Source organism: Phytophthora ramorum, assembly GCF_020800215.1.
Source record: "Phytophthora ramorum isolate Pr-102 chromosome Unknown Phyram_PR-102_s0009, whole genome shotgun sequence".
Classification (NCBI taxonomy): Eukaryota; Oomycota; class Peronosporomycetes; order Peronosporales; family Peronosporaceae; genus Phytophthora; species Phytophthora ramorum.
This window is the reverse complement of record NW_027150655.1, coordinates 1,129,438-1,154,673: the sequence shown is the minus strand read 5'-3', so window position 1 is coordinate 1,154,673 and position 25,236 is coordinate 1,129,438. Positions and strand designations below refer to the sequence as shown.

The window sequence follows — 25,236 nt, the reverse complement described above, 5'->3', positions numbered from 1 at the left end:
AGAGTGCCATCCATGGTCACCCGGCGTAGACTAGTGTGCGTGTGTGCAGAGACATGAGAGTGCGTCGGCGTCGGTGTCATCGTCGGTGTGGGCGTCGGTGTGGGTGTCGAGCAATGCGGAGGAGAGGGGCGTCTGGCGCGCCGTTGGGGGTGTTGGGTAGATGTTGGTTTGGGGGAATGTGATGAGTGTGGTGATTTTGGTCCCATTTCAACGACAGCTTGGCCGAGTGGTTAAGGCGATAGACTAGAAATCTATTGGGGTAACCCGCGTGAGTTCAAATCTCACAGCTGTCGGATCCATTTTGCATTCCAAATGGACGCCTTTACCTCTCGCCTTTTCGGGGGGTCATTCACGCCTCTCCGGCAATGCTCCACGTCCCCCAGTGCGCAGAGAGATCATGGCATTGCTGATTCCGAATCGACGGATCGTATCACAGCTTGCATCAGGGCCAACAGTAAGTATCCGATTCACCCGACCAACGAGCATGTGCATGCGCGTACGGTCCAGACAAATCGCCACAAATCGCCACAAATCGCCACAAATCGCCACAAATCGCCACAAATCGCCACAAATCGCCACACTGAAGCCTGCTTACCCAGCCAACAGGAAGGCGCACCGTACTGTCCCACGACAAGACAAGTGCACGACGCTCCATCGCGGAAACCGGCGCGCAGCACAGCGGCGAGGATTCGAGTCAATACTGTCGCGCAGGACCTCGGGATATCCCATCGCACTTGGCTTGCGTGCGGCGACAGCAAGGAGGCCATCTGCGCGAGTAAGGACGCCGCTTGGAGGACTATGCTGAAGGTCCGAAGACCATCCCGCTTTCTAGGGAGCTACAGGTATTGGAGGTGGTTTTGGCGAAATCTTGCCGGCATGCATTGCATGCGCCAGAGCGTCTTAAGTGTTTCAAGTAAATAGCGCAAACGAATGCGTGTCCGACCGAGCATGGCAAAGAGGTTAGGAGGCAGGCTGGTGGCAGGCTAGCGGCAGGAAGAACCGGCAGCACGCAGCTACACGAGCATCGGAGCAGCGCGGCCGGGCGGCGAAAGTGTGTATGCGTGTGGCTGTGTTGTAGCTGATCGAGTAGGCATTTCGATGCGTGGAGGGTACGCGTCTGAGGGTGACTGGCGATTTACAGGGACATGTGTGTTAATCTAAGATTAGCGAGGAGATTGGTATTACCAGACAATTGTGTGATGACAGCCTAGCAAGTAAATCCGAAGCAAGGATTTTGGAAGTTCGAGATATGCTTCAACATCAAATCGCTGCTACTCGCGATGACGCATTCGGTAATTTTGCTCTTTTGGAGGCTCGTATGCAGACCAAATCCGACGAAGTGGCATCGAATTCAGCTGGGGCTTGCGATGAATATATGACAAAGGTTGATCATGCAACGTGAAACCTTGTACCACTTGTGGGTGATAAAGTTCGTGCTAGCGAAGCTCATCTTCTGAATACAGTAGACCAACAGGTGACAACACTTGAAGAGAAGATGCATCACAACCTCGAAGCAGCAATGACGGCCACGAAATACCAAGCAGCTGATCGACTAGTGAATATGGAGGCGAGAATAAGCGAAAGTATTGGCTCAATGGAGCTTTGTGTTCAAGGCGGTATGCGAAACAAAATGACATGATCATTTCGACAATGGAGCTTCGATTATAAGATAGAGAACATACTAGATCAACCCCATCAATCACAGCTAGAATGGACCCGAGCAGATGCGATTCGGACAGTAGCTAGTCGTGTCGAATCACGAATCCACGGGTCCGCATAAAAACAATATTGACATTTTACGAGATAACTCGCTTCTATTGATGCACCCACTTGCATGATAATCACATCAACTCCAATTGATACTACAGAGCTGCTGTATATGCGGATACGTAGGGTTAAACTGAATAAGAACAAGAAGATAAAACAAATATTCACATTGACTTCGGGCTCTTAAGCACTGATGCTAACGTCACACTCAATTTGGGCGAAAGATGCGAGAACAGCGAAAACAACCTTGGCTACACTAGGTAAGTAGCGATAAGTCCCTGATTCCTGTTGACGCTTCCACAAACGAAGCTCTAACTCGAGTCCATTGGCGGTTGGCTGTAGTAGCGTTGGGCCTCTAAACCAGCGTTTGAGTTCTTCATCGATCACTTTCATGAAGTACGCGTGGTGTCATCGGCTCTAGTGTCATCGTTGGGAAATCAAATAGCTCTGACAAGTCTGCTCTGATAAGTCTTCAGAGAACGCGCCCGGGTTATACGTTTCACTATGCTAGGGAATGGAATTAGAGCATTGAGCACTTCGTGGTAGTAAATCTCTCATGATAGACCGCAGCTTTTGATTCACCGTTGTCTTCACAACCGGTTGATTCCGCTCAATGGCGTCGTCATTCAGCTTCCTGAATTTGCCGCACGTTTTTGCCATCTCCAGTTTTGGGCCGTCGGGATTTTTAGCATGAAGATGAACCAGCATGTGCATCTCTCACACGTGGGAACAGGTACGCATCACCTCGCGATCAGTGTAGCTCAAAACGAACCGTGAGTGAAAGGCATCGCTTAATAATGATCGTGTCTTAGTTACGAGCGGGAGGAGCGTGCTATAGTGATATGGCGTCGAAATTCTGCGGGTGGCGTCATGCTTTCGTAGCGATACCTCCGGTCCTAATGTTGTCACCATCACTTTGTACGCGAAAAAACACGTCAGTTTGGTTGGCTATCTTCGCATAAAATTTCATGTTGAGCGCTGAAATAAGCAGCATCAAAGAAAGTAACTGCTCCATAAGAAGGTGACTATCCGCTAATGGGAACTGATAAGGCATTGGGGGACTGTCTCGCCTAGCATTTTTTGATTGCTCATCGTACCACAAGCAAAGGATATCCCACTGCTTGACAATTCGCTGAAAATCTCGTGACAGACTCATAAATCGGTGCTACTTATAGTCAATCAGCTTCAACTCATTTCCAGCACCAAGACGGCGGGCAAGCTGTTCGTACAAATCTCCCATAACTTTCACGCTGCGGACCTGATAAACTGTCATCGTGACCATTTTCAGCAGCTGAAGCATTTCCGGATTTTCTGAGCGAGCCACATTGCTAATCACACCAAATGCCACCTTGGTAAGGAATGCACCATTCCCACGAAAACATCAAGTTGAATTTCATCATGTGCTGGGCATCAGGACCCCCATCGGTAGTTGAGCCAAAGAACTTGGCCACCGTTAACTCAAAGTGTAATGGGTCTGCTTAGACCCACTACTTTAGCTTACACGAGTGCGCACGTGTAGGAGGAAGCGTAGAAGTATTTAACTTAGAATCATTATGCTTGTATCCACAAGTATACTTAAACTAAGATAAAGGGACCGAACGATAGCTTTGGTGCTAAATGAGAACTGTATTGATTGTTAACTGGGTTTCCTCCTAAAACTGATATTTCTAATGAGAGGTTCTGCCATTGGATGGATGGCAGAACCCCTATCTATTGAATGGCTCTCATTGGTAGAAAGGTGTTACTTTCTACCAGTCATATGCTTTTGCTATGAATGTGGACCACTCTGTGGAGTGGTCAACCTGAATGTATCCCTTAGTGCGTGTTACATTAAGGCAGGAGGTGAACCGACTATGCAGCCCCGCTACACAAAGTCACTGACAATTTGAACGATCCAACGCTTGAAAGGGCCTCGAGTGCAGCCTTCGCGCTTGCCATACAGCGGCGGGAAGTGTATAGTGCCCAAGAGAACTGACACAAGTTCCCATTCGGCAGTAATTAAGTTATGCGCAGCCCAAAGGATTTGTGCCTGTGTTTTTGCGGTTCAGAAATCAGCGACCATCACCAAACGCTTGACACCTGGGAGTCAGTTATCAGTGATAAAACGGGCCAAGTCCCGTTTGGCGGAAACGCAGAGCGCAATGCCCGAGTGCGCTATTGTCCTGCGGTTGGCTACAGCTAGAAAATTGTCTGTAGTGACAACAGCCCGCAAAAGTCGAGATCCTTCGCACTCGCCCATGATAAATGGATGATTGTTGTGCACAACCAGTATGTCTGCAGAAGTAAACTGATCCGTTCATAGCTCTCCTTCGTCTGAGCAGCTGTTCCGATGCGGGTAACAACACCGTCACGTGTTCGTTTACGCGTATCTCCCAGCCAAGCTTTTGCCAAAGTTACTTGGTGAACTTGCTTCAAATGCTTTGCCACTCTAGATGCCCATATGAACGCTCTCATTAAAGCGACAATGCTCACTCGTTTAACAAATATATTCGCACACCATTAAGTCACTTACATGCCGAACACGCACGCCCCACTTGTAAATGAATGAGCGTTCTAACGGACCAGGGACACTGAGATCAAAACCTACTTTGGGTTGGTAATTGCTCACAGCAAACTGAACCTTTGCAGGTATACCAGCCAAACCAGGGTGTGTATTCTGTGGACGCATATCTTCTCGCTGAGTGTTTCCACTTGAACCAACCTGACCACGTTACACTTAGAGTTGTATTCTAACCGAATCAGTAGTCAAGTGGCGGTTGTTCATCTCGCCGCGGTGGGTTGGGCAATGTCTGCCAGTTGCTTTCGTCGAGGGCTGGAGGCGAACCAGATAGGGTCGACGGGTTAAAGCCCTCACCATCGGAGTTCTGTTCACGGTCTTGAAACCAGTGGTGCATTGCAGAAGGAGACGATGGGATGGTGAAGCTGGCGATTGCTTGGTGGGGTGCGTGGAACTGATCAAATCGCGAAGTAAGAACTGCGGCGTACATAACCAAAGTATTCTCATCGTATACTTGTGTCTTGTTGTAGCACACCCACACGTGACAGACGCACCAGCACTCCCACGTCCACGAAAGGCGCACGAGACCTCTCACACCCATGAAAGGCGTAGGGTGCGACCCTAAGCGAAGGAAAGCCGCAAGGGTATCCGCCATTATTCTCCAATAGCAAAGCGAGAAAACGACTTTTGAACGAAACTGTTGCGGACCTTGCTGAGGATCTGGGCTCCAGAACGAACCTGAAAACCCTGAATTGGCCAGACTGCTTCACGGGCTCTCTAGGTTTTTCAAAGGAAGACAAAAAAACGTGAATCCAAGTTCGGACAAAAGGGCATTCGTGATCACGAACCTAAATCCATAGTGTTTCGCGCTTCGGGTTGCTGAATTTCGTTCCAGCCGAGAGTGACTAGTTGGTTTATCCACCCCTGGGACGAACCTCGCGCTGGCGAACTCAAAATCAGACGGAAACCGTCGGGGCCTTGGTTCGGAACCATTAATGTGCAGTTTTTCAGTTCTTGCTCGAATTTAGCGTCGATACTGAGCCGGTTACCAGGTTCCTTCGAAAATAAAGGGAACATCAACCAAGAGATCTGGATAATTCATTTTCTGATTTGAACTAAGTTTTAGCAATTTTTCTTAAATTCGGTTGTGCTAAAAGCAGGTTTGCTAGCTGTTATTGCGATCTTCTGCAGCCGTGTCACTGAGGGAGTGATATAAAAGACACATAAGTCACCTCCGCAGTCACTGCACGCCTCATCAGCACGACGACTGACGTACCGATCGTCGTCCGGGAGGCCATCAAGGCCTTTGACCCAGCAGCTGGAAAACGGGTCGTTCCCGCAAAGCCGAGCGAGATGTCTTTCGCGTATGAGTGGGGCGTGCGCTTGGTCAACATGGCGGATCCCAGCGCCACCGCTATCTGGATGTGGATGGCGAGTGAAACTTGCCGAACACAGGACGCCAAGTTTTTGATGTCCGGTGGCAAGATGTTAAAAACCACCCAGCACGTCAGCAAGGCGCACAACATTGGCTCGGAGAAACGGCCAGTGGAGAAGGCAAGAAGAGGACACGCGATGAAGCGCTGTCATCTTGAGACGGCAGCAATGTTGTTTGTTTGAGCTGACACGTGAGCTAGCGCCACCCCAATCCTGTCGCCATCAAGACGTTCAGACAGCTCGATAATTGGAAGGTCATCCTCATGGTTGTGTTGCTCAATCCTGGAAGGCCGCAATATGACTTGCCAAACGCCAGCTGGGCAGATCTAAATCATTTCGAGCCAGATCATTTTTGACCAATAAAATGAGATCATGTTAGCCAATCAAAAGCAACAATTTGCAGAACGAACTAAGCTCCCGACCTAGTTCAGTTCGGTTCGAAAGGAAAGTACCGTATCGCAAATATCATATCCAGCAACTTGTTGTATCCGACACGTCAAATTAGCCAATAAGAATAGAGCAAATGTCATACTTGAAAACAAATGTTATATCCGACACCAAATTGGTGGACAGCAAACCGGGACACTTTAATTGGACGGAAATGCAAGCTCCTTCAGACTTTGTTATCTCGATCTCACTACGCAATGGGCAAGGGAAGACACAAACCTTGCTGTAGATTGACCACGTCGTCGAACGCTTAGACAACCTGGGACTACTAGATAAGAAGGTGGGTGAAGTGGCGGAGGACCAGGACTACGTTGACCGTGTTGCTAACAGCATTGAATACGCCGACGTTTAGTTTGATATCAACCTTGTGGAGCATTTGATATCTCCCTACCCACGCGGGTGGTCACATGCGCATGACTCGAGCATTATCTTGTAGGACTTCGCTGGACCCCCCCCCCCCCCCCTTTCCTGAATTTAGTGATGCCATTAGACCTACTTCGCCTTGGCCTTTTGTCCGGAAGATCTGTCCCATTTGATGTCTGACTATTCCTCAAATACGTTGCAAATGTTATTATCATATATGACAGGATAATCATGCAGGCAAATATCCGTGAATTTGGCTGCTGGATATGACACTTGCGATACGGATGAATATCATCACATCTCCGACCGTACTTGAATTCACTATGTATAATATTGACAAATTGAACGATCAGGGATTATTTTGACCAAATCAGGAACGTTTAGTGACAGAGTTTCAACCAATCAAATTGCATTTGTCCTGTTGCAGGGCTTGTGCCCGCCTCTCCGACATATCTAGTCGGAGCGCTGCTCCAGATATTGATACGCCCATACGAAGCGCCAGTCAGTCCCATATTTCACGAATAACACTCAAGCTCCAACCTCTCCGACCCAAGATGAGCCTCATCGACCTGGCGCCCGCAAACACGAAGCGTGCCCGAGAAAACGCATCGCGCACCTCTCTCAAGCTCCTGGCAGACGAGGAGGTTGCCTGGGACTACCTAGAGACGTGCATGAAGCGCGACATCGATGCGCAAGTGCTGGGGGCAGTGGTGGACAAGTTCGGCATCTATCTTGCGTTCAAGGAGGGCCGCAAGGGCCAGCTACTTGCTCGTCACTCCGTTATGCAGTACGTCAGGCAAGCCAAGAACTGGCTGTTGGGACAGTTCCCTCAGCATCGAGCCTTGGTTGACAAGAACCTGCTCAAGAAGGGCCAGATGTTGGAGCGTCATTGTATGAAGCGCGAGACGGGGGCGTTTGTGAAGAAGGCTCCGGCATGCACGAAGACGGCGCTCAAGAAAATGATGGAGTACCTATATTCGACGGCGGTTACTGCTGCTGACTACCAAGACGCGGTGCTGGTGGTTCCTATTTGGGCGCGCATCGGACCTTACCATGCTTCGAAAGGCAAATTTGTCCGTTGGCTCGGGCAAGATCTTCTTCGTCCGCTTCAACCGCATCAAGACATCGGAAGAGCAAGGTCTGTCGCTCTTTCCCGACGATGACTTCACCACGTGTCCGCTGCTTGCCATAGCGGTTGCTCTTGCGACTCAGACAGCGCCGACCATTTCCGTGTTGAACCAGCTTCCTGAGCAGACGAAAGTTCCCAAGCTTCTCTGTCTCCATCCACTCCACTCATCGACCGTCTGGATCACCCACAAGTCGTTACTCCTCCCCAAGATTCGGCTGGCGAAGCTGGCGATGGTACGAGTACTGATGCAGCGCCTGGTGTGCACAGCTACGTCAACCGCGTCCTTGATCGGATTGCAGAGAAGGCAGGTAATTGACATCGCATTCCTTCCGCCGTGGAGGGGCGCAGCACGTGAACGGAGCCGGCTTGCGTGCCCAGTGGATCTTTGACCGAGGCGCTTGGAACATGACGGCGACGAACAAGGCATTCGCGTACGTCTTCAATACACCGGCCGAAGATCACCAGGTGGCTCGCGCCTTGAGTGGTCGCGACCCGGACCAAGAACTTCACGTCCTCTCGCTCGATGTCTTTGACTCAGCTACGCAGACGAAAATCCACACGATAGCGGTGGCTCTCTTCAACGCGTCCTACGGACTCAAGGCATCACAGTACAACGTGAACGGTACTGTACTCGACACGCTCATGGTTTACCTGCTGCGCCACTATCCCTCGTTGAAGAAGCTCAATGAGAACGGCCTTCCTGTGAAGCGCCTGGAAGCAGGTACGATCCAGCAAGGCCATTCCGTCAACGAGCTCCTAGCTTGGTCATCACACCTGACCTGCAACACGAGTACAAAACACCAACACCCAAGAAGCAACTGCCGACATCACCAAGCACCCCGTATTTCTTCACCAAGCAGCTGTGATTGAGCAGTTAGTCCAACTCAACAGCACGATGGGCTCTCGAATCTCTACGCTAGAAGATGTAGAATACAACAAGACACAGAAGACACCACCGACAGCACATGAGAGAAGTGAGGATGCGATCAACGAGCCACCAGCCAAGCGACGCCGTACGGGCGTAGCAACCAACCTGAGAGGTGTCTGGTTCACTTGGTACGCACACGAGCCCCGGATCTGGAGCTCAACGGACACCTCCACGAAGCACACGAGATCCACCAGCAAGCAGGTTGCTGCGTTCTTGAAGTTGTTCCTCGCTGACGGATTCGCCCTTGATCCGAAGTCGCCGCAGTACCGAGATGACGTACTGGAGCTTGGTACAACCGCTGAGAAAGCGCTGCTGTCGTTTCTGACCGAACACAAGATCAAAGCCCGAGGAGCTCAGAACGTCCTCAAGTCCCTTCGCAAGCCCCACAAGACTGGCCACCTCGACGAACGCATTCGTCGATACAAGCAGCTTCAAGTCGCTGGTCGCATCGTGGATCCCGCCCCTGTGCATACGACAAACATCATCGGATTAACAGGTAGCACGTAATTACGCACAAATTTACCTCCACGGCATCAGCTCCATTCATTGCATCTCGGGCTTGGCATCCCGCTTGTCGTGCCGCTTGTCACTTTGTCTTCAACTCTTCCTGAAACACACCACTGCCATCATGCCTGCACTCAGGCCTAAGAAGAACGAGGTCAGCTCTGCGAAAGAGTTCAAGACCCTACCCGCCACCGCCAGCAAGACGCACAAGATACGAGTTAGCAACGACGCTATTCGGCACCTGCGACTCACGATGAACACGACGATCGCCTCCTCAAGCCTGCTGCCCGAAGCCATCAGCGTCATCATCGCCTCGCTCGCCGAACGAAAGACACGCAGGGTCGGCCTTGAGGAGGCTTACTCCTTCGGCCTACGACGACGACGACACCCCGGGTGATTTCGCTGACGAAGAGCGCAAGGCTGAACCTTTCCACTACGTCGAGAAGCTTCTCAACTGGAAGCGTGAGAAGCGCGTGACGTACTACTTGGTAGACTGACAGCCAACGTGGGAGCCGAAGGAGCACTTGAACGAGAAGCTTGTCGCTGCTTTCGAGGGGGAGCGCCGCCTACTCGTACGCAAGACCTTATCGAAGAGGAAGCTGTGGAAGATAACACGCTGAACGACACTAAAGCATAAGTGAAAGGGTGAACATGGGGTGTATTACGAGCCTTCGCGTTAGGCAGCGGGTAGCACTGTATGAACACTAAGCTTAACCTTCGGATGGAACAGCAAAGTTAAACTCGTCACAGAGTACGCGAACATGCAATATGAGTACAGCGTCAAACACAAAGCTTAACCTCCTTGCGGAACAGCAATATTAATCTCAGCGCAAGCTAGCACACCACACACAATCAGCAGTGGTGGCCGCATATCGTACAAACATGTAAGTATCCAAAAGCCTAGTCAGGACGGTCCTACGGTCAGGGGCTTGTGCGGTACGAAGAAAAAAAGGAGAGTGAGACTGTGTCGTCCTCTGCGGCAGCTAGAAGCCATCCATTTCAGTTTAACCTCGTTTCTGAGGCTTTACCTACGTCTGTTGTGCAAGTCAGGCAATGGCTCGTGTATGTACGCGTAAATTCTATCGTAAAAAGAGCCAGGTCCTCCAAATAGTGGACCCCGATTTTTGGAGCGGGGCTCATTTGCCAATCTGCCACGGGACGCCCACATGTCTCTGTGGTTCGTTCAGCCTGAAAACTGTTATTCACGTTTTTCTCGGCCCACAGACCGTTTCAGAGCCTGTGACACCGTCTGTAAACCACCACCAATCTGCCCTCTGGCACTACACATCCCAGTTTGGATCACCTAACCCGTTACACAAATTAACACAAAATACATAATGTTTACACCAGTTTGGACTCGCTCTGTTCCAGTCGGAGCCCGTCGGAGGTCGGAGATTTTTTGCTATGGTTGAATATGACAATCTATCCGACTGTACGTTGAGTTTGTATTGAGCATAAAGGCCAATGGGAGCCAAGGTGGACAATTTAAACCAATCATTGTACCGTATTTTGGCCAATAGCATGACACGTATAAGGCAAGTCCTGTAGGCCAGCCGTTTCGACGTATTCGGTCGGAAACAGTCATCAAATATGTGTATCGTCTCTCAAAAGGCAAGTCAAAAGCATATCACTCGCATATTTGCCATCGATCCGACCTGCAGGATGGGTTTGGAGGAGCTAGCCCCTGGAAACACGAAGCGTGCCAAGGCAACTGCCGTGTCAGCATTCATGAGATTTTTGAAGTCTGAGGGTGTGACAGAGGAGTATGTACGTGTGTGTATTGAGCGTGACGAGAGTGGGAAGTGCTTTGTGTCCGTAATGGACAAGTTTGGTATGCATCTTGCATTCATAGAGGGTAAGAAAGGCAAGCCACTATCACGGAACACTTCGATGCAGTACTATCGGAAGCTAAACTTTGGCTGTTGGATCAGTTTCCACAGCACCGAGCTGCACTGGAAGCACGGTTGCTCAAAATGGGGAAGCCTCTAGACAATTTTTGTATGAAACGTGACGGTGGTGGCTTCATTAGCAAGGCACCACCATGTACAAAGGCTGACTTGAAACGAATGCTGGCGTACTTGTATGTTCATGCAAGCTGCTCTAGTGACTACCAAGATGCTGCGCTGCTGTGTCTGCTGTGGCACCTGTTCGGGCGAGCTTCAGATCTCGCGCTCATCCGCAAGCCCAATGTCTCCATCGACGCTGGAAACGTGCTCTTCGTGCGCTTCATTCGCATGAAGACATCCGAAGAGCAGGGCTTGTCACTCTTCCCCGGAACGGACTTCACGACGTGCCCAATGCTCGCGATAGCATTGGCCCTGATGATGCAGACCGCTCCATCTCCCGACGTCATCGACAACCTGTCGGAGCTGCCTGACCAAGCCGTGATCTCGCTTTCCCCAGATGTCCCGCTGCTCGAGATCCTCAATCATCCTACAGACACCACAGGTCTTGATGCACCGTCGACTGCTGGGGCGGAGACGACGCCCACCATCTACTCCCACGTGAACCGGGTGCTGAACCGAATTGCTGCAGCTGCAGGAGTCAAGGTTGCGCTGACGTCTCATTCCTTCAGACGCGGCGGTGCACAGCATGCCAATGGGAGCGGGGAGCTCACGGCGCGGTGGATTTTCGACAGAAGTGCCTGGAATATGAGCACAACAAACAAGGGGTTCAACTACATCTTCAACACAAGCAAGGAAGATCACAAGGCTAGCAAGATACTCAGTGGACATAGCGCTGAGGCAAAGGTGTCGCTCCAAAACTTGACAACGTTCGACAAACAAACTAGGGCGATGATCGCTAGCTTCCAGCGCCGTCTGTTCACGACCTGTCACCATCTCGAAACCACACGACACAACGTGAATCAAGCGGTTCCGGATGTGCTTACCTCGAGTGTGCTTCGGCACTATCCGCTGTTGAAAGACTTGAACGCTGAAGCACCTGCTGTCAAGCGCATTGAAGGCTGTGTAGCTGACACCGGCTGCTCGCTCTCTGAGTTACTGGCGTGGTCGTCGCATCTTGCAAGTCCAGAGCTAACCTGTGAAGACACTAAGTAACAAAGCACACACCAGCAACAGCAGACCGTGGTATCCAAGCAGCTGATGGAGCCAAGCGCAGAACAGAAGATCATCGATCACCAAGCGGCTGTCATTAACCATTTTATCCAGCGCGTCAAGCGGCAAGATGCTCGCATGGATGCCCTCGAGGGTAAGCTAAACAACGATCCTAGCCATGCTACACGCAAACGACACAAGCCAGACACCGACACAAGCGACATCAGTAACGTCAAGAAGAAACAGCGCAGATCAGCAGTGACTCACCTTCGTGCGACCTGGTACGCGTGGTACGCTCATGAACCACGGATATAGCGGGCACCGATCTCGAAGCAGCAGAAGCCTGACGCCAAGCAACTTGTTGCGTACATGAAGCTTTACTTGGAGGACGGCTTTGCGCTTGATCCAACTGCACCGAACTATCGCGATCAGGTACTGTCGCTCGGAGCTCGCGCGGAGGAGTCTGTTCTCGCGTTCCTTGGTGAGCACAACATCAGCTCCCGTGGCTCCGGAGCCGTCCTCAAGCATCTACGCATACTTCATCGTGCTGGAACACTCAACACCAATATTGGGCGCCACGAACAGCTTCTCCAGACACCTGTCACCCAAGACCCTGCCCCTGGTTACACGCAGAACATATTGGAACAGATTAGTGCGTAAATACGCCAGCACTTTAAATTGCATAATACACGTTAGTTCACACACATGCACACACACACACTGCTTCACAACGCAACACATGTACTGTCACACATCGACACATACTTCCACACATAGGCTCGCACTCGCTGCCTTGCACCGGCCAATATGCTGTCGAACATTAGAAATACCTTAAGTGGGAATCGGACCCAACGACCATCCCTTTCGGGGGCTCTACCACTGAGCTACTAAGGTGGGGTTAGTACAACTCAGCGCAGGGTATACTCGTTGGAGTGCCCGAGGGAGCATTAACCAACCACAGTTCTTCGTGGCAGCGACAACCCTCTTCAGTGCACCGATGCTCGGCACACCTCCCTCAATTCATCCTCCAGGATGGTCACTCGGGCACTGACACGCGTCGACGAATTTGCGCAGGGCACGTGGGCTCAGTGCCATCAATTTCAAAACACGTATTTACCTTTTTACGAATATTTTTACAGGGTCACTCAACTTTTGTATTGCATACTATTTTCTATACATGGTCGGAAAGGTCGGAGGTCGGATATATTTTGGTATGGTATGCGAACCAAGTCCCCCCCCTGGTTCGGGTTCAAAATAAAAAGTTAGAACCTTCGGTTCGTCCCAGGGCTCCGAGGGGATAGGCTTTCAGGCCAAACCAAGTTATGAAATAACATAGGTCCTTTCATAAAACATTGTAATGTGTGTCACATCACATAGTTAGATCGAAGCGCAGAGTGATCGCGCAGCTGAAGTGAAGAGTTTCCCCCACGCCCCCCTTCCCAACGACATGAGCGCTCAGTCCACGTTCTCGCAGACGCCCGCGTACAAGGCGCGTCTACCCACCCCCAAGGAGGTGGTGGTCGAAGAAGCGCTCGTCTACGAAGGTTCGCGGCCCTAGAGTTTCTTCGAGAGGGGCAGTCGCGATCTTTTTCTCTCATCGACATGCTGATTTGATGTTTGTTTGCAGAACTGAAGCGGACCATCACTTTGCTCGAGACTGTGGTCAAGACTAACGCCAAGGAGAAGATCCCGCGCATCCTCCGCACCACCAGCAAGCTGCGTAAGACGCTGTCGGTGGCGCAGTTGCAGCAGGCCGTAGAGCAGCTACTGCCCGCGCAGAACGCGTCCAAGCCGGCGCTGCTGGCGCTGTTGGTCAAGATCGACGCCAAGGCACAGGCTGCTGCTGCTGAAATTCGAGCTGCTGTGGCCAAGGACGAAGATGTGGAGATGACGGACGCGTCACCCGAAGTGGAGACTGTTGGAACAGCTGCGACCACCGCGACTGTGGTGCTGCCTGTGGTGGACCTCATTGAAGTGGAAATCTACTTGTTCCTGTACGTGCTGGCGGCGCTGATGAAGTACAAGCTGTCGCAGGAGGCGCTGGACACGGTGGACAAGGTGGTGGCTCGCTGCCAGCAGTTCAACCGTCGCACGCTGGACCTGTTCCAGGCCAAGGTGTTCACGTACTACTCCAACATCCACGAGCAGTTCGGCCACGACCTGCCGTCGATTCGTAACACGCTGCTATCTACTCACCGCACGTCGTGCCTGCGTTACGATGAGGCTGGACAGGCGACGCTTATCAACCTGCTGTTGCGCAACTATTTGAAGGACAACCTTTACGAACAGGCCTACAAGTTTGTGAGTAAGACGACGTTCCCGGAAACGGTGTCCAACAACCAGTTTGTTCGCTACCTGTACTACGTCGGCAAGATCCAGGCTGTGCAGCTCGAGTACACCGAGTCGTACACGAAGCTGATGCAGTCCATCCGCAAGGCCCCGGCCAACACGGCGTTTGGCTTCCGGCGTACTGTGTACAAGCTTGCTGTTATCGTGCAGCTGCTCATGGGCGAGGTGCCCGAGCGTAATGTGTTCAACCAGGATGATCTTCGCAAGGCGCTGGCGCCGTACCTGCAGCTCACCAATGTGCGTATCCTAGACGATCTTGAGTGCGGGGCTTGTGTTTATGGGAGGTGACAGCTAATGTGGTTGGATCTGTTCGTTGATGCACTCAGGCTGTTCGCGTTGGTAATTTGGAAGACTTCAACGTGGTTTTGTCGCAGCACGATGCGGTCTTCAAGGCTGATAACACGTACACGCTGATCCTTCGGTAAGCACGGCAATCTTGGTTTGAGTTTATCTACAGGTTTCGGACTGATTGATGATATCCTGCTGTATGCTTTGACCAGCTTGCGCCACAACGTCATCAAGACGGGTCTGCGCAAGATCAGCACGTCGTACTCTCGGATCCTGTTCACGGACATTTGCGAGAAACTCGCTTTGGAGAATGCACAAAATGCGGAGTTTGTGTGTGCCAAGGCGATTCGTGACGGTGTGATTGATGCTGTCATTGACCATGAGAATGGCTGGCTGCAGCTCAAGGAAACGGTTAATGTGTACACCACCAACGACCCGCAGACAGCGTTTCAGAGGCGTATCACTTTCTGCCTGGACGTGCACAACGAAGCTGTCAAGGCCATGCGCTACCCGCCGGATGCCTACAAGAAAGATCTGGAGAGCGCCGAAGAGCGTCTTGAGCGCGAGAAGCAGGAGGAGGAGCTCGCCAAGGAAATTGAAGATGAGATGGACGAGGGGCTGTAAGTCAGCAGCACACTGGCTAGCTTCTTGTCGTACTGTCGAGAGAGGCAAGCACCTGCTTTCGTCACGTGCTAGAATTGTGAGAAGTAACTTGTTGCCCTCACAGACAAGCGATCGAAAAAGATATTGTCTTATCGCACAATCAAAGACCCTGGCTGAAGAGCAGCAGCGGCAAATATTCATGATGGCATTATTCTCGCCAGCTCGAGGGGACTGCTACCTCGAGCGAACGTGCGAGTGTATTTTTCCTTCACATGGTCTTGTTACAGTTCTGCCACCTCGCTCATTCCCCAGGTGCCTCTCAGTTCTTGTTGCTCATTTCTTCTGGGCCCAGAGCGGCGTCTGGTAGCGGTCCGAGTGATACGGCGACTGGCCGGCCACCCAGCCAGGCACGTTCTTCATGACCTGGCGCTCCTTCTCCAAGATGTGCTTCTCCTGCTCCAGATACTCAACGTCCGCCTCGGCCTGCAGGAACGGAAGCAGCGCAATGCGGTTCTCGCGCTCCTCCTTGGCCACCTCGCGGTGGTGTTTGTTGTGTTGGCCAACGAGGTAGAAGCCCACGGACGTGACGAGGAACGTGCCGAGGAAGAGCGACCATCCCGGTGGTCCGCGCGTGGCCGGGCCGTTCTTGACGAACATGACGGGCTTGAAGCCTCCCGCCGGCGGCATCTCCTGGTTGGGCGCGTGGAAGTTGGGCGTCGCCATGGCTGCGTCAGTTGCTCGGTCGGGGCTGCGTGTGTCGGGCGGCGGTGGCGGCTAAGACTTCGCGCTTCTTGGCCAGCCTCAAGTTGTGCGGTCAAGGGGAGTTGTTCAGGGGCTGCTGCTGGTCGGGGACGAAGTGTGCGGATAGTGGCGAAGCCCGACCAATAAAACATGGCGAGTTGTGTGGCGTTAGCTGACAATGTGTAGGGTAACTGCAATACAAAATGTAAGTGACGAAAAGGGTTGTAGCCGGAATAGGTTGTTCACCACCAACTCGTCTTGATCAAACAGCAGCGCGTACACTGCCATGGCCAGCAGCATCTGCCCCACGTGCTCCTGCACAGAGATCGACGTGGTGGATGTGAGCGGCGAGGCCGTGTGCGTGAGCTGCGGCACCATCCTTGAGGAGAACAATATCGTGTCATCCGTCGAGTTCCAGGAGTCCGGCGGCGGCGCGCACTCGGTCGTGGGACAGTTCGTGTCGGCCACCGCCTCCAAGTCCTACGGCAACATCGGCACGAGCGGTCGCAACTATGGACTCGAGTCGCGAGCCAACACGCTGGCCAACGGCAAGAAGAAGATCCGCCAGATCGCGGGCATGCTCCGTCTCGGTGACCACTACGTGGACTCGGCCTTCCGCCTCTTCGCGCTCGCGCTGCAGCGCAACTTCACACATGGCCGCAAGACGCAGACAGTCATCGCCGCCTGCCTCTACATTGTGTGCAGGCGAGAGCGCTCGCCGCACCTGCTCATCGACTTCTCGGACAAGCTGCAGATCAACGTGTACGTGCTGGGCGGCGTCTTCCTCAAGTTCTGCAAGTTGCTGCAGATTCACCTGCCGCTCATCGACCCTTCGCTCTACATCCACCGCTTCGCCTCGCAGCTCAACTTCGCAGGAAAGACCCACAGCATCGCCACCACGGCGCTGCGGCTCGTGGCTACCATGAAGCGCGACTGGATCGAGACCGGTCGACGCCCGTCGGGCATTTGTGGCGCGGCGCTGCTGATTGCGGCGCGCTCGCAGTCGGTCATGTGCAGCCTGCACGACGTCATGGACGTCGTCAACATCGGAGAACGCACGCTGAAGCAGCGGCTGTACGAGTTTTCGCTCACCCCAACGGCTCAACTGACCTACGACCAAGTGGGCAAATTGGAGATGTCCCGCGTAGAGTGCGACCCGCCCAGTTTCCAGCGTCACCGCGAGAAGGAGGTTATGGAAATGCTGCTACTCGAGTCGGAAAAGCTGCCGCTGGAACAGAAAGGTCGGAAGCGCTTGACCAAAGGAGGGCTAGACTCGGACGATGACAGCGAAGATGACGAGGTGAGCGGTAGCGCCCTGTCAAAGGGTATGCTGAAGAAGAAAGTGCAACGAATGAAAGACGAAGACATGTCCCGCTTCTTGAGTGGTGATGCGTACTACAAGAAGAAACAGGCAGAAGCGCATATCGGCAGCAACAACGCTATGGTGGGAACGAAAGGCGCTGTGGCGAACAAAGCCGAAGAGGGTGAAGATGACGACGAAGAAATTGACTACGGATTCGACAATGCCAACGACCAGATTGTTAACCGCGCAAGTCGCTTGGCGGCGCAGGAAGTTTTGCTTCGTGTGCGTAAGAAATCGGCTCGTTACATTATGCGCAAGCGCGAGGAGGCGAATTTCTATAAGACGATCGAACGAGACCTTACAATGGCGCTCGAGGAGGATAGCACGTCTGCGAGGACCAGCAAGAGTGAGGAGAAGAATCACGATGAAGACATGAACGGTGAAACAGAGCACAGCACTAGCCCTATTACTTCAGCGGACGACGAGGCTGACTCTGCCGTGGCAAGAAGACGAAGATCACACGACTTAGCCGATAGCACTAAAGGACAGGATAAGAGAAGGAGGTCAAGGTCAAGTGACAAAAATCATGAACAGGTGGAGGACGCGGATGACCCAGACGAGGAGAATAAACTGGCTGAGAAGCAAGATGGCGCTGAGAAAGGAGAAGCTGAAGAGGCACTGGACACTTTCTCGGACTTGGATGACGACGAAATCAACTCATTATTGTTGACACGAGAGGAAGCCGAAAAGAAGAAGTTGCTGTGGGAGAAGATGAACAAGGACTTTATCCAGGAGCAGGTGGGTGCTGTGGCATGGTGCTTTCGAGCAGAGTTTTTTTTTACTGTACTCACGGCCGTAAAACTATTTGTCTGCTAATAGGAGCAAAAGCGGCTACTCGGCTTGTCAGCGCCTGATGCCCCGAAGAAGAAGAGAAGAAAGAAAACCCCAGATGTGAACGCGCCACCCCCGGACACGGCGCAACACGCAATTTATGTGAGCACCCCTCCTGCCGAGCACCCCTAGCATCTTCACCACCAGCGTTTCTGACCTCGTCACATCACTTTTTCCGTTGCACAGAAATTAAAGAGCCGAAGAATCAACTACGAAGTCATCGACGAGCTCTTTGGCGAAGCGGCAAGCAATGGTTTCTAGGCAGGCACGTCTCATCTCGTTGAGCTACCTCGACACACGCTTTGGAAAATGGACACGATACGAAGGTTTGGCAGCAAGCGACCAAGTATCCGTCGAGTAAATGCAAATGATTCCGGCTCCTTACGCTTGCACTCTGGTGTTTGATGACCGCTTGATATGACAGCCATGAGCTCTGGTTGGATCTTCCGAGAATATTGGTAGGTTGTTTATGGGGATTCATTACTTGAAAAATACTTAAGTCTAGCCCTGGCATAGGTGGTGGTGCTGGTGGAGCACATATGTACAATATCTACAATAACAGCCACGAGTGGCTGAGCCAAAACAAGGCGAGATCGGGTGTTCGTCATGCAGTCAGCATAGCAGCACTTCCAAGTCTTCTAGTGGCAAGTGTGCGACCTCACCAAACTCTTTGGCACTGTACTTCGTCGCGATGGCGGTCAGTTCGCTCGGTTGAATCAAAATTGGCCACAGATCTCGCGCACAGGGTACAATCGCCTCCACTGCGTAGCCCGTGATCTCCACAAGACGGTAGCTCCAGACAAGAGTCGGCGGTTGGTTCTCGATATAGCAGTAGGCCGACAGCAAGCACGCACACGCAACAATCGAGGGCTCGTAAGTGGCGCCGAAGGTAAAGTCTAGCAGTGAACACTCTGCGAAGAAGCTGGCTACTTGACCAATGAGCTCGTCTTCCTCTTCGAAGTGGTCTAGATAGTAACCAAGGAAGCTGCTCACACTTGGAACGGCCAAATTGAACTTGAAAACATTGAGCAGGTCTCTCTCGCAATCAACGAGATCTGCCTTCGAGTAGGATCGCTCGCAAATGTACAGCAGATCATCCATATCGCAAGGGTAGATCTCCTCAAACTTGGAACCAATCAGTAACGCCGCCACCCCCACTAGCTGGAACCGTTGGGATTTTACAGATGCCTGTGCCAGGTACCGGTCGATGTAGTTGACTGTCAGGAACAGTGTCTGTGCTTCGAGTTCGAATCGCTGGTGCACTTCGACGAGCCAGTCCACCAGCACAGCCCGCATTTTGGGGCTAACACTCTGCTGCTTCGCAAAAATATCTTCAGTGACGTGGTACCGGTGCTCTCTCGCGCGCAGGTTTTCGTAGATGGAGCAAGCGTACTCATCCACCGTGCCCGGAGAGTAAACTCCAGGAGTTGCGGCCGAGTAGGCCTGCTGCTCTGAAGACTGGTGATCCAGTGGTGACAGACTAGTCTGCTGGCCAAACATGTCCTCGTCGACAGGATGTAGGGGCTCTTCAAACTCCACGATAATCACCTCCTCTACTATCTCCACCCCTTCGGCTCCATCCTTCATCTCCACTTCAATTTCCGTTACTTCCTCCACAACCTCGAATATCTCCACCTCTTCTTCTCCGAACTCGGTTTCTGTCGGTTCCTCTTCAAACAGCTTGTCCTTAACGACTAGCGATTCGGCATCCTCCATCATTTTTTCGTCGTTGAAGTAGGTATGCGTCATTGGTGGCTGCTTTGTCTCAAGCTCTTCTAGCCCAGTAGTTGCCTCCGTTTTGTCCTCCGCCTCTAGCTCCGGCTCAACCTCAGCCCAGGAAGTGGCAACCTCGGTATCAAGAGCTCCAACTGAAGCCTCCGCGTTAGTCTGATTAACTGCAGCTGGAGACGAGCTCGGCGGCGCACAGAACCCGTCGAACTCGTGGTCAGCGATAAACAAGCCCCGTGCCTCCTCCTCGTCAAACGTGCTGTAGCCGTCGAATGCGTCGCTGTCACGCAGATCCACCTCGTCGTCTTCGGGCTCCGTCTGCAATTCAGATGAGCTGGAGAGTGTCTTTGGTCTTTTTGGCTTGGATGTGGACGCACAAGAAGTTGCCTGGGACACATCAGCACTGGCACCGCCGTCCTCCTCCTGTTCTGTCGCCTCGGGCAACTTGAAGAATCCCTTCTCCGCCGTTTGTGTTAGAGCTGCTGTCTTCTTGATGCCCGCAACTGTCCACCTGGGGGGAAGCTTGGCATCACTCGCGCGTCGTCCGACTACCAGCAGCTCGTCGTCCTCCTCATCCACAGTACTGTAACCACCCAGCGAGTCGTAGAACTCACGCTGCTTCTGCTCCAGCTGCGCTTCAAGCTCAAGTGCGAGCGCCATGGGGACCTGTGGCGCGGCACCGACGGCCTTCGCGACTACCAGTACCGCGGGGGCCACTTCTGCCACCTCAGCCTTCTCATAGCCAGCCCCGGCGACGACAGATTCTGAACTTGAGTCCTGCGGGGGCCGGGCAGCGTCCCGTCGTCCCTCACTTGGCTCACTTTTGAAAAAAACAGCGCTATCATTTGCGTTCGCGACATCTGAAAGGGCCTCGGCCGTGCGAGCCCAGGCCAGGCCGCCTGGCCCCAAGGGGACGGCCGCGATCTCTGGTCGCTTACCGGTGCTACTGCGGATAGCGCTGGGGCTGGTTTCCGGCCGCTCCTCGTCGTCCGTCGGCTCGCCGACCAGCGTCGGGGACAGCGGCGAGTGCTCCTGGTGGCGCTGCTTGCGCTGCGCCCGCCGGGCCTGTCGTGCGGCTCGGCGCGCCGCTTTGCGCTGCTGCTTGGCCTGCTTCTTCTCCTGCCGCTGCTGCACGCGGCGCTCGTGGCCCTCGGCGTCGAACACGCCGCGCAGCAGCTGCCACTGCGACTGTACGAGCGCCGAGATCTCGGTGAACACCATGGCGGCGGTTGCGCGCCTTTCGGGAAATGGATCGGCCTCGCGAGTTGGAAGCTCTCTGGCTGAAGGCAGCCTGGGAAGTTCCGTTACTAGAGCGCGCTCTTGTTTCTTAGTCGTGTTATTCCCCCCGGCCGTCCGACGCTAGCAGTTTCCGGGTAAATGCCGAATGGCGGGCCCATTGATGCGGGATACGCTTGCGGGGACCGTGGATCATCTCCATTTTGCACTTGGGCTTTGTATGCCCCTTGTTTTTGAAGTCGTGGCATCTGACAGTGGGCCTCCATGCTGGCGAACCCACTTTTGGGAGACATGTGCCACATGGCTCCACGAGCGAGCGAACGCCCGAGCCAAAGGATTTGGCACCGCCTTGCGCTGCCAACGCCGCGGGGCGCTACATGTACTAGCGCTAGTAAGCTCGTTCACGCAGCTCGTAGCGCGGTGTGGGCAGAGAATCTCTTCACGTAAATTCTCAAGGTGATATTGTAATGCACACGAGCTTCCCGTTCTATTGTTCCATTTTAGCCCTTTCGCCTCGGTTCTACGTGTGCACTTTCGACGAACGCGCAACGAACAAGAACCGGTTTTGAAGGTGAACTTTTCGTGCACACGACTTGCCGCCTTCCTGCACTGAAGGTGTTGGCCGCCTCGAAAACATAGATCCAATGCGCCGTCGCCTTCAGTAAAACCCCGCCACGGAGTAATGCCTGTGACAGCGTTGCCACCCTAGGCAAGTCCGTTGCAGTCCGAGCACGCCACCTGCATTGCTAGCGAAAGTCGGTGGCGTGCTGCAGACGCAGATACGAAAGCAACGTTTATCTCGTTACGGGGTGCCTGAACGCGGGCCTCGGAAGTCCCCGAAGAAGCGACACAAATCAGAGTATCCGATCGGCAAATGTCGACTAAGATCGGTTTCTTTGGCGGCGACCCAAGGCGCACAGCGCCGTCTACCGCCGCATCGAGTGCATGGATAAGGACTTGGACGGCGTGCTACCGGCGGACAGCGCGGCCAAGCTGCTGCGAGTGTTCTGCTTCCTGCGGCAGCACGACCGCAAGGCGCGCATCGCGAGACGGACGGCCGAGCTGAACGCGTGGCGGCCGCCGGTGTCGGCTGTGACGCAGCACCTCGAGGAGCGGCCGCACGAGGAGCAAGCTTCGCCGACCGAGACGCTCGATGAGACGGACCTGGTGGCCGAGCTGAACCTGCTCGCCGCCAGCGAGGAACCAGACGGTCCGAGCGGCGGCGGCAAGACTCTTGCCAAGAGCGGGACTGGTAGCCGCAATGCGTCGGCGACCGCCATCGTCGCCGCGAAAGCCAGCGCGCCAACGATGCAAGAGCTCCGCAGCGAAATCAAGGAGCTGCAGAAGGGGGTCGTCACGAGCAACAGCGACACGTCCGGTGTGATCACCGCAGCAGATCTGAGCTCGTGCATGAAGAGTTTGAACCGGGTGCCCTCGAAGGTACGTCCGCTGCTGCTAAGCAAACGCCAACTGCAGTGATGATAAATACAGCGCTCTGACGCTGCCGTTGCTGCCACCACCCGCAGGGCGAGGTTCAGTGGATGATCTGGGAGATCGACGATGACTTGGACGGCAGCGTGAGCTGGGAGGAGTTCAAGGGCTGCTACGTACGCACGTTGCTAGACTCGCAAGACCTGGAACTCAACCAACTTTACTACCTGACCCAGTTCCTGCTCTGTGATACGGACAGCAGCCAAACCGTCTCAGGTAAGCCCCCCGCACTCGAAGTGTTGTTTCCCGCTGCTCGTCGAACGGTAGATCTTGCTCGTCGAGTCGACTAATCCGTGGAGTGTCGATTTGTATGCTTCAGCGGACGAAATCACGGCCGAGCTGCAGCGTATCGGGGGCACGGAGCACCTGACGGCCAAGCTGTGGTCCGTTCTGGAAGGCGAGAGCGAGGAGCAGCAGCTCCTGCGCAAACTAACGCTGTCCGAGTTCCTAGACGCTATGCTCGGCGATCTGCCGGCAAGCTTCAACCTGCGCTGACGGATATGACATAGTACAGTTTCGACTTGTCGACATACAAAAAACAAGTTACCCTTAACTTGCAACTAATCTCCAGTGCAACTCTGATTGTGTTGCAAGTTGGGAGGAACCTGTGGCGAGTTCTGAACCAGACGTCGACGGGCGAGCAGCAGCATTAGCGGTAGCAGGAACGCAGCACACACAGCAGCAAACAACAGCCATGTCGGGACCGCTGGGCAGAATCGTCGCGCAGGTGGTAGTCATGGGTGCGGGCATCGTGTCCAAGGCCTTCGTTCAGGCCTACCAGCAAGCCGTGCACAACGCGCGCTCAGGTAACACCGGCGCCATGGCGGCCAAGACGGTCGTGCGCAAGAACCAAATGCCCAAGCAGCAGGCGCGCGAGATTCTCAACTTCCCCACGAGCGGCGCAGCGCCGTCCTCCGAGGAGATTCAGAAACAGTTCACAAAATACTTCGAGGCCAACGACCCGGCCAAGGGCGGCTCCTTTTACCTGCAGTCCAAGATTTTCCGGGCCAAGGAGGCGTTAGAGCTCAAAGACCCGGACGAGGAAGCTCCTCCAAGTGGCAAGGCAGACGACAAGTAGGCCGCTCGCACCGCGTCGGTTGCTGCGGTAAATGGACGGCTCAAGCTTCTCGCCCACTGTCAATGGTGGGCGCTTTGACGGACCGACCGACAAGCGCGCCGGTGAAGCTAGACTGGAATAGGAAGTTAACTTTACGTAGCTGGGCCTCCTGCTCGGACGTGGGGCGTCCTGCATACATGCACAGCTCTCTCTATAATATACTATCGAGACGCCTTGGCCTTGGCTGATCCCATCGTGGCCGCTATTCTCCGCGGCAGGATTATTTTTGCTAGTTTTGGTTGGTTGAAAAGAATTGTCCGGAGGTAGTCGTCATTCCCAATCGTCGATCGGAGCAAGAGGACAAGATGGTGCTGGCGAATGCGCGCGCGGGTGGTGCGCTGATGGGAGCAGCGGTGCGCAGCGGCGCGGCTGCCTTTGGAACTGCTGGGCGTGTTACATTCGAGGAGCTCACGGCTGGCGCCGATGCCGAGCAGCTGGAGTTCATGAAGGAGCAGATTGTGCAGGTGGACGAACAGGACGCGGTGCAAGGCCCCATCAGCAAGAAAGATGGTAACAAGACTGGCGAGCTTTATGATGACCGGTACAGCAGACTGACTAATGAGTTTTCGGTGTGTCGCATTGATCCTGACAGCGCACATTCACGATGGCGTGTTGCACCGCGCCTTCAGCGTCTTCGTCTTCAACTCGAAGAACGAGCTGCTGATCCAGAAGCGGGCGAGCGAGAAGATCACGTTCCCTGGTTTCTGGGCCAACACGTGCTGCAGGTAAAGCAGTGCCGCTACAGCGTGAAGTTCGGCCCTTTGTCCCTACGAGAGATTGACTTGAAGTCGCTGTGTCCGATCCTTTGAATTTTGCAGCCACCCTCTCTTCACGGAAGGCGAACTCGAAGATGGTGTCGGTGTGAAGCGTGCGGCCATCCGCAAGCTGGAGCACGAGCTCGGAATCCCGACCACCACGTTCGCGATTGAGGACTTGGCTTACGTTTCTACGGTCATGTACAAGGCACGCTGCTTGTGGCTCAACCCGCGCGTTCGTACAAAATGCTAATGCCTCGATTTCCTTTGGTGCAGGCTGCGTCGGACGAGAACTGGACGGAGTACGAGATGGACCACATCCTTTTCGCGCGTGGCGAGGTGTCGCTGGACAACGTGAACGAGAATGAGGTGGAGCAGGTCGAGTTTATTGCTCGTGAAAACCTGCCGGCGCTACTCAACGACACCACGCGTAAGCTTTCACCGTGGTTCCACCTCATCGGTTCAAACCTGCTGCCGCACTGGTGGGACAACTTGGATGCTGTGCTGGTGAAGGACAGTGCTGACCACCAAATCCACGACTTCCGTTAGACACCCACGCGCTGAAGTCGATCCCAACGCGCATGCCTGCCTGCCTGCCTTAATAGATCA

The 25,236-nt window shown here is 53.6% G+C and overlaps 7 protein-coding genes across 7 annotated transcripts; 5 read left to right on the top strand and 2 right to left on the bottom strand.

Annotated features, from left to right (window-relative positions):
• Window positions 1–13,572: 13,572 nt before the first annotated feature.
• On the top strand, window positions 13,573–15,386 carry KRP23_10050 (26S proteasome non-ATPase regulatory subunit 3; the record flags this gene model as incomplete). The annotated part of the gene is made up of 4 exons (XM_067895685.1): window positions 13,573–13,669; window positions 13,753–14,711; window positions 14,801–14,895; window positions 14,975–15,386. The coding sequence occupies 4 exons, from the start codon at window positions 13,573–13,575 to the stop codon at window positions 15,384–15,386; spliced, it is 1,563 nt and encodes a 520-aa protein (XP_067741879.1).
• A 312-nt stretch (window positions 15,387–15,698) lies between these two features.
• On the bottom strand, window positions 15,699–16,088 carry KRP23_10049 (NADH dehydrogenase [ubiquinone] 1 alpha subcomplex subunit 13; the record flags this gene model as incomplete). The annotated part of the gene is made up of 1 exon (XM_067895684.1): window positions 15,699–16,088. The coding sequence occupies one exon, from the start codon at window positions 16,086–16,088 to the stop codon at window positions 15,699–15,701; it is 390 nt and encodes a 129-aa protein (XP_067741878.1).
• A 304-nt stretch (window positions 16,089–16,392) lies between these two features.
• Window positions 16,393–18,561, top strand: KRP23_10048 (Transcription factor IIIB 90 kDa subunit; the record flags this gene model as incomplete). The annotated part of the gene is made up of 3 exons (XM_067895683.1): window positions 16,393–18,207; window positions 18,289–18,402; window positions 18,487–18,561. The coding sequence occupies 3 exons, from the start codon at window positions 16,393–16,395 to the stop codon at window positions 18,559–18,561; spliced, it is 2,004 nt and encodes a 667-aa protein (XP_067741877.1).
• A 351-nt stretch (window positions 18,562–18,912) lies between these two features.
• Window positions 18,913–21,249, bottom strand: KRP23_10047 (Cyclin-A2; the record flags this gene model as incomplete). The annotated part of the gene is made up of 1 exon (XM_067895682.1): window positions 18,913–21,249. The coding sequence occupies one exon, from the start codon at window positions 21,247–21,249 to the stop codon at window positions 18,913–18,915; it is 2,337 nt and encodes a 778-aa protein (XP_067741876.1).
• Window positions 21,250–22,209: 960 nt separating this feature from the next.
• On the top strand, window positions 22,210–23,250 carry KRP23_10046 (Calmodulin-like protein 1; the record flags this gene model as incomplete). The annotated part of the gene is made up of 3 exons (XM_067895681.1): window positions 22,210–22,704; window positions 22,791–22,971; window positions 23,075–23,250. The coding sequence occupies 3 exons, from the start codon at window positions 22,210–22,212 to the stop codon at window positions 23,248–23,250; spliced, it is 852 nt and encodes a 283-aa protein (XP_067741875.1).
• Window positions 23,251–23,449: 199 nt separating this feature from the next.
• KRP23_10045 (Mitochondrial import inner membrane translocase subunit tim16) lies at window positions 23,450–23,833 on the top strand (the record flags this gene model as incomplete). The annotated part of the gene is made up of 1 exon (XM_067895679.1): window positions 23,450–23,833. One exon carries the CDS (start codon window positions 23,450–23,452, stop codon window positions 23,831–23,833), a length of 384 nt encoding a protein of 127 aa, XP_067741874.1.
• Window positions 23,834–24,177: 344 nt separating this feature from the next.
• On the top strand, window positions 24,178–25,176 carry KRP23_10044 (Isopentenyl-diphosphate Delta-isomerase I; the record flags this gene model as incomplete). Its single annotated transcript, XM_067895678.1, has 4 exons — window positions 24,178–24,382; window positions 24,465–24,597; window positions 24,691–24,835; window positions 24,904–25,176. The coding sequence occupies 4 exons, from the start codon at window positions 24,178–24,180 to the stop codon at window positions 25,174–25,176; spliced, it is 756 nt and encodes a 251-aa protein (XP_067741873.1).
• Between the last annotated feature and the right edge of the window lie 60 nt (window positions 25,177–25,236).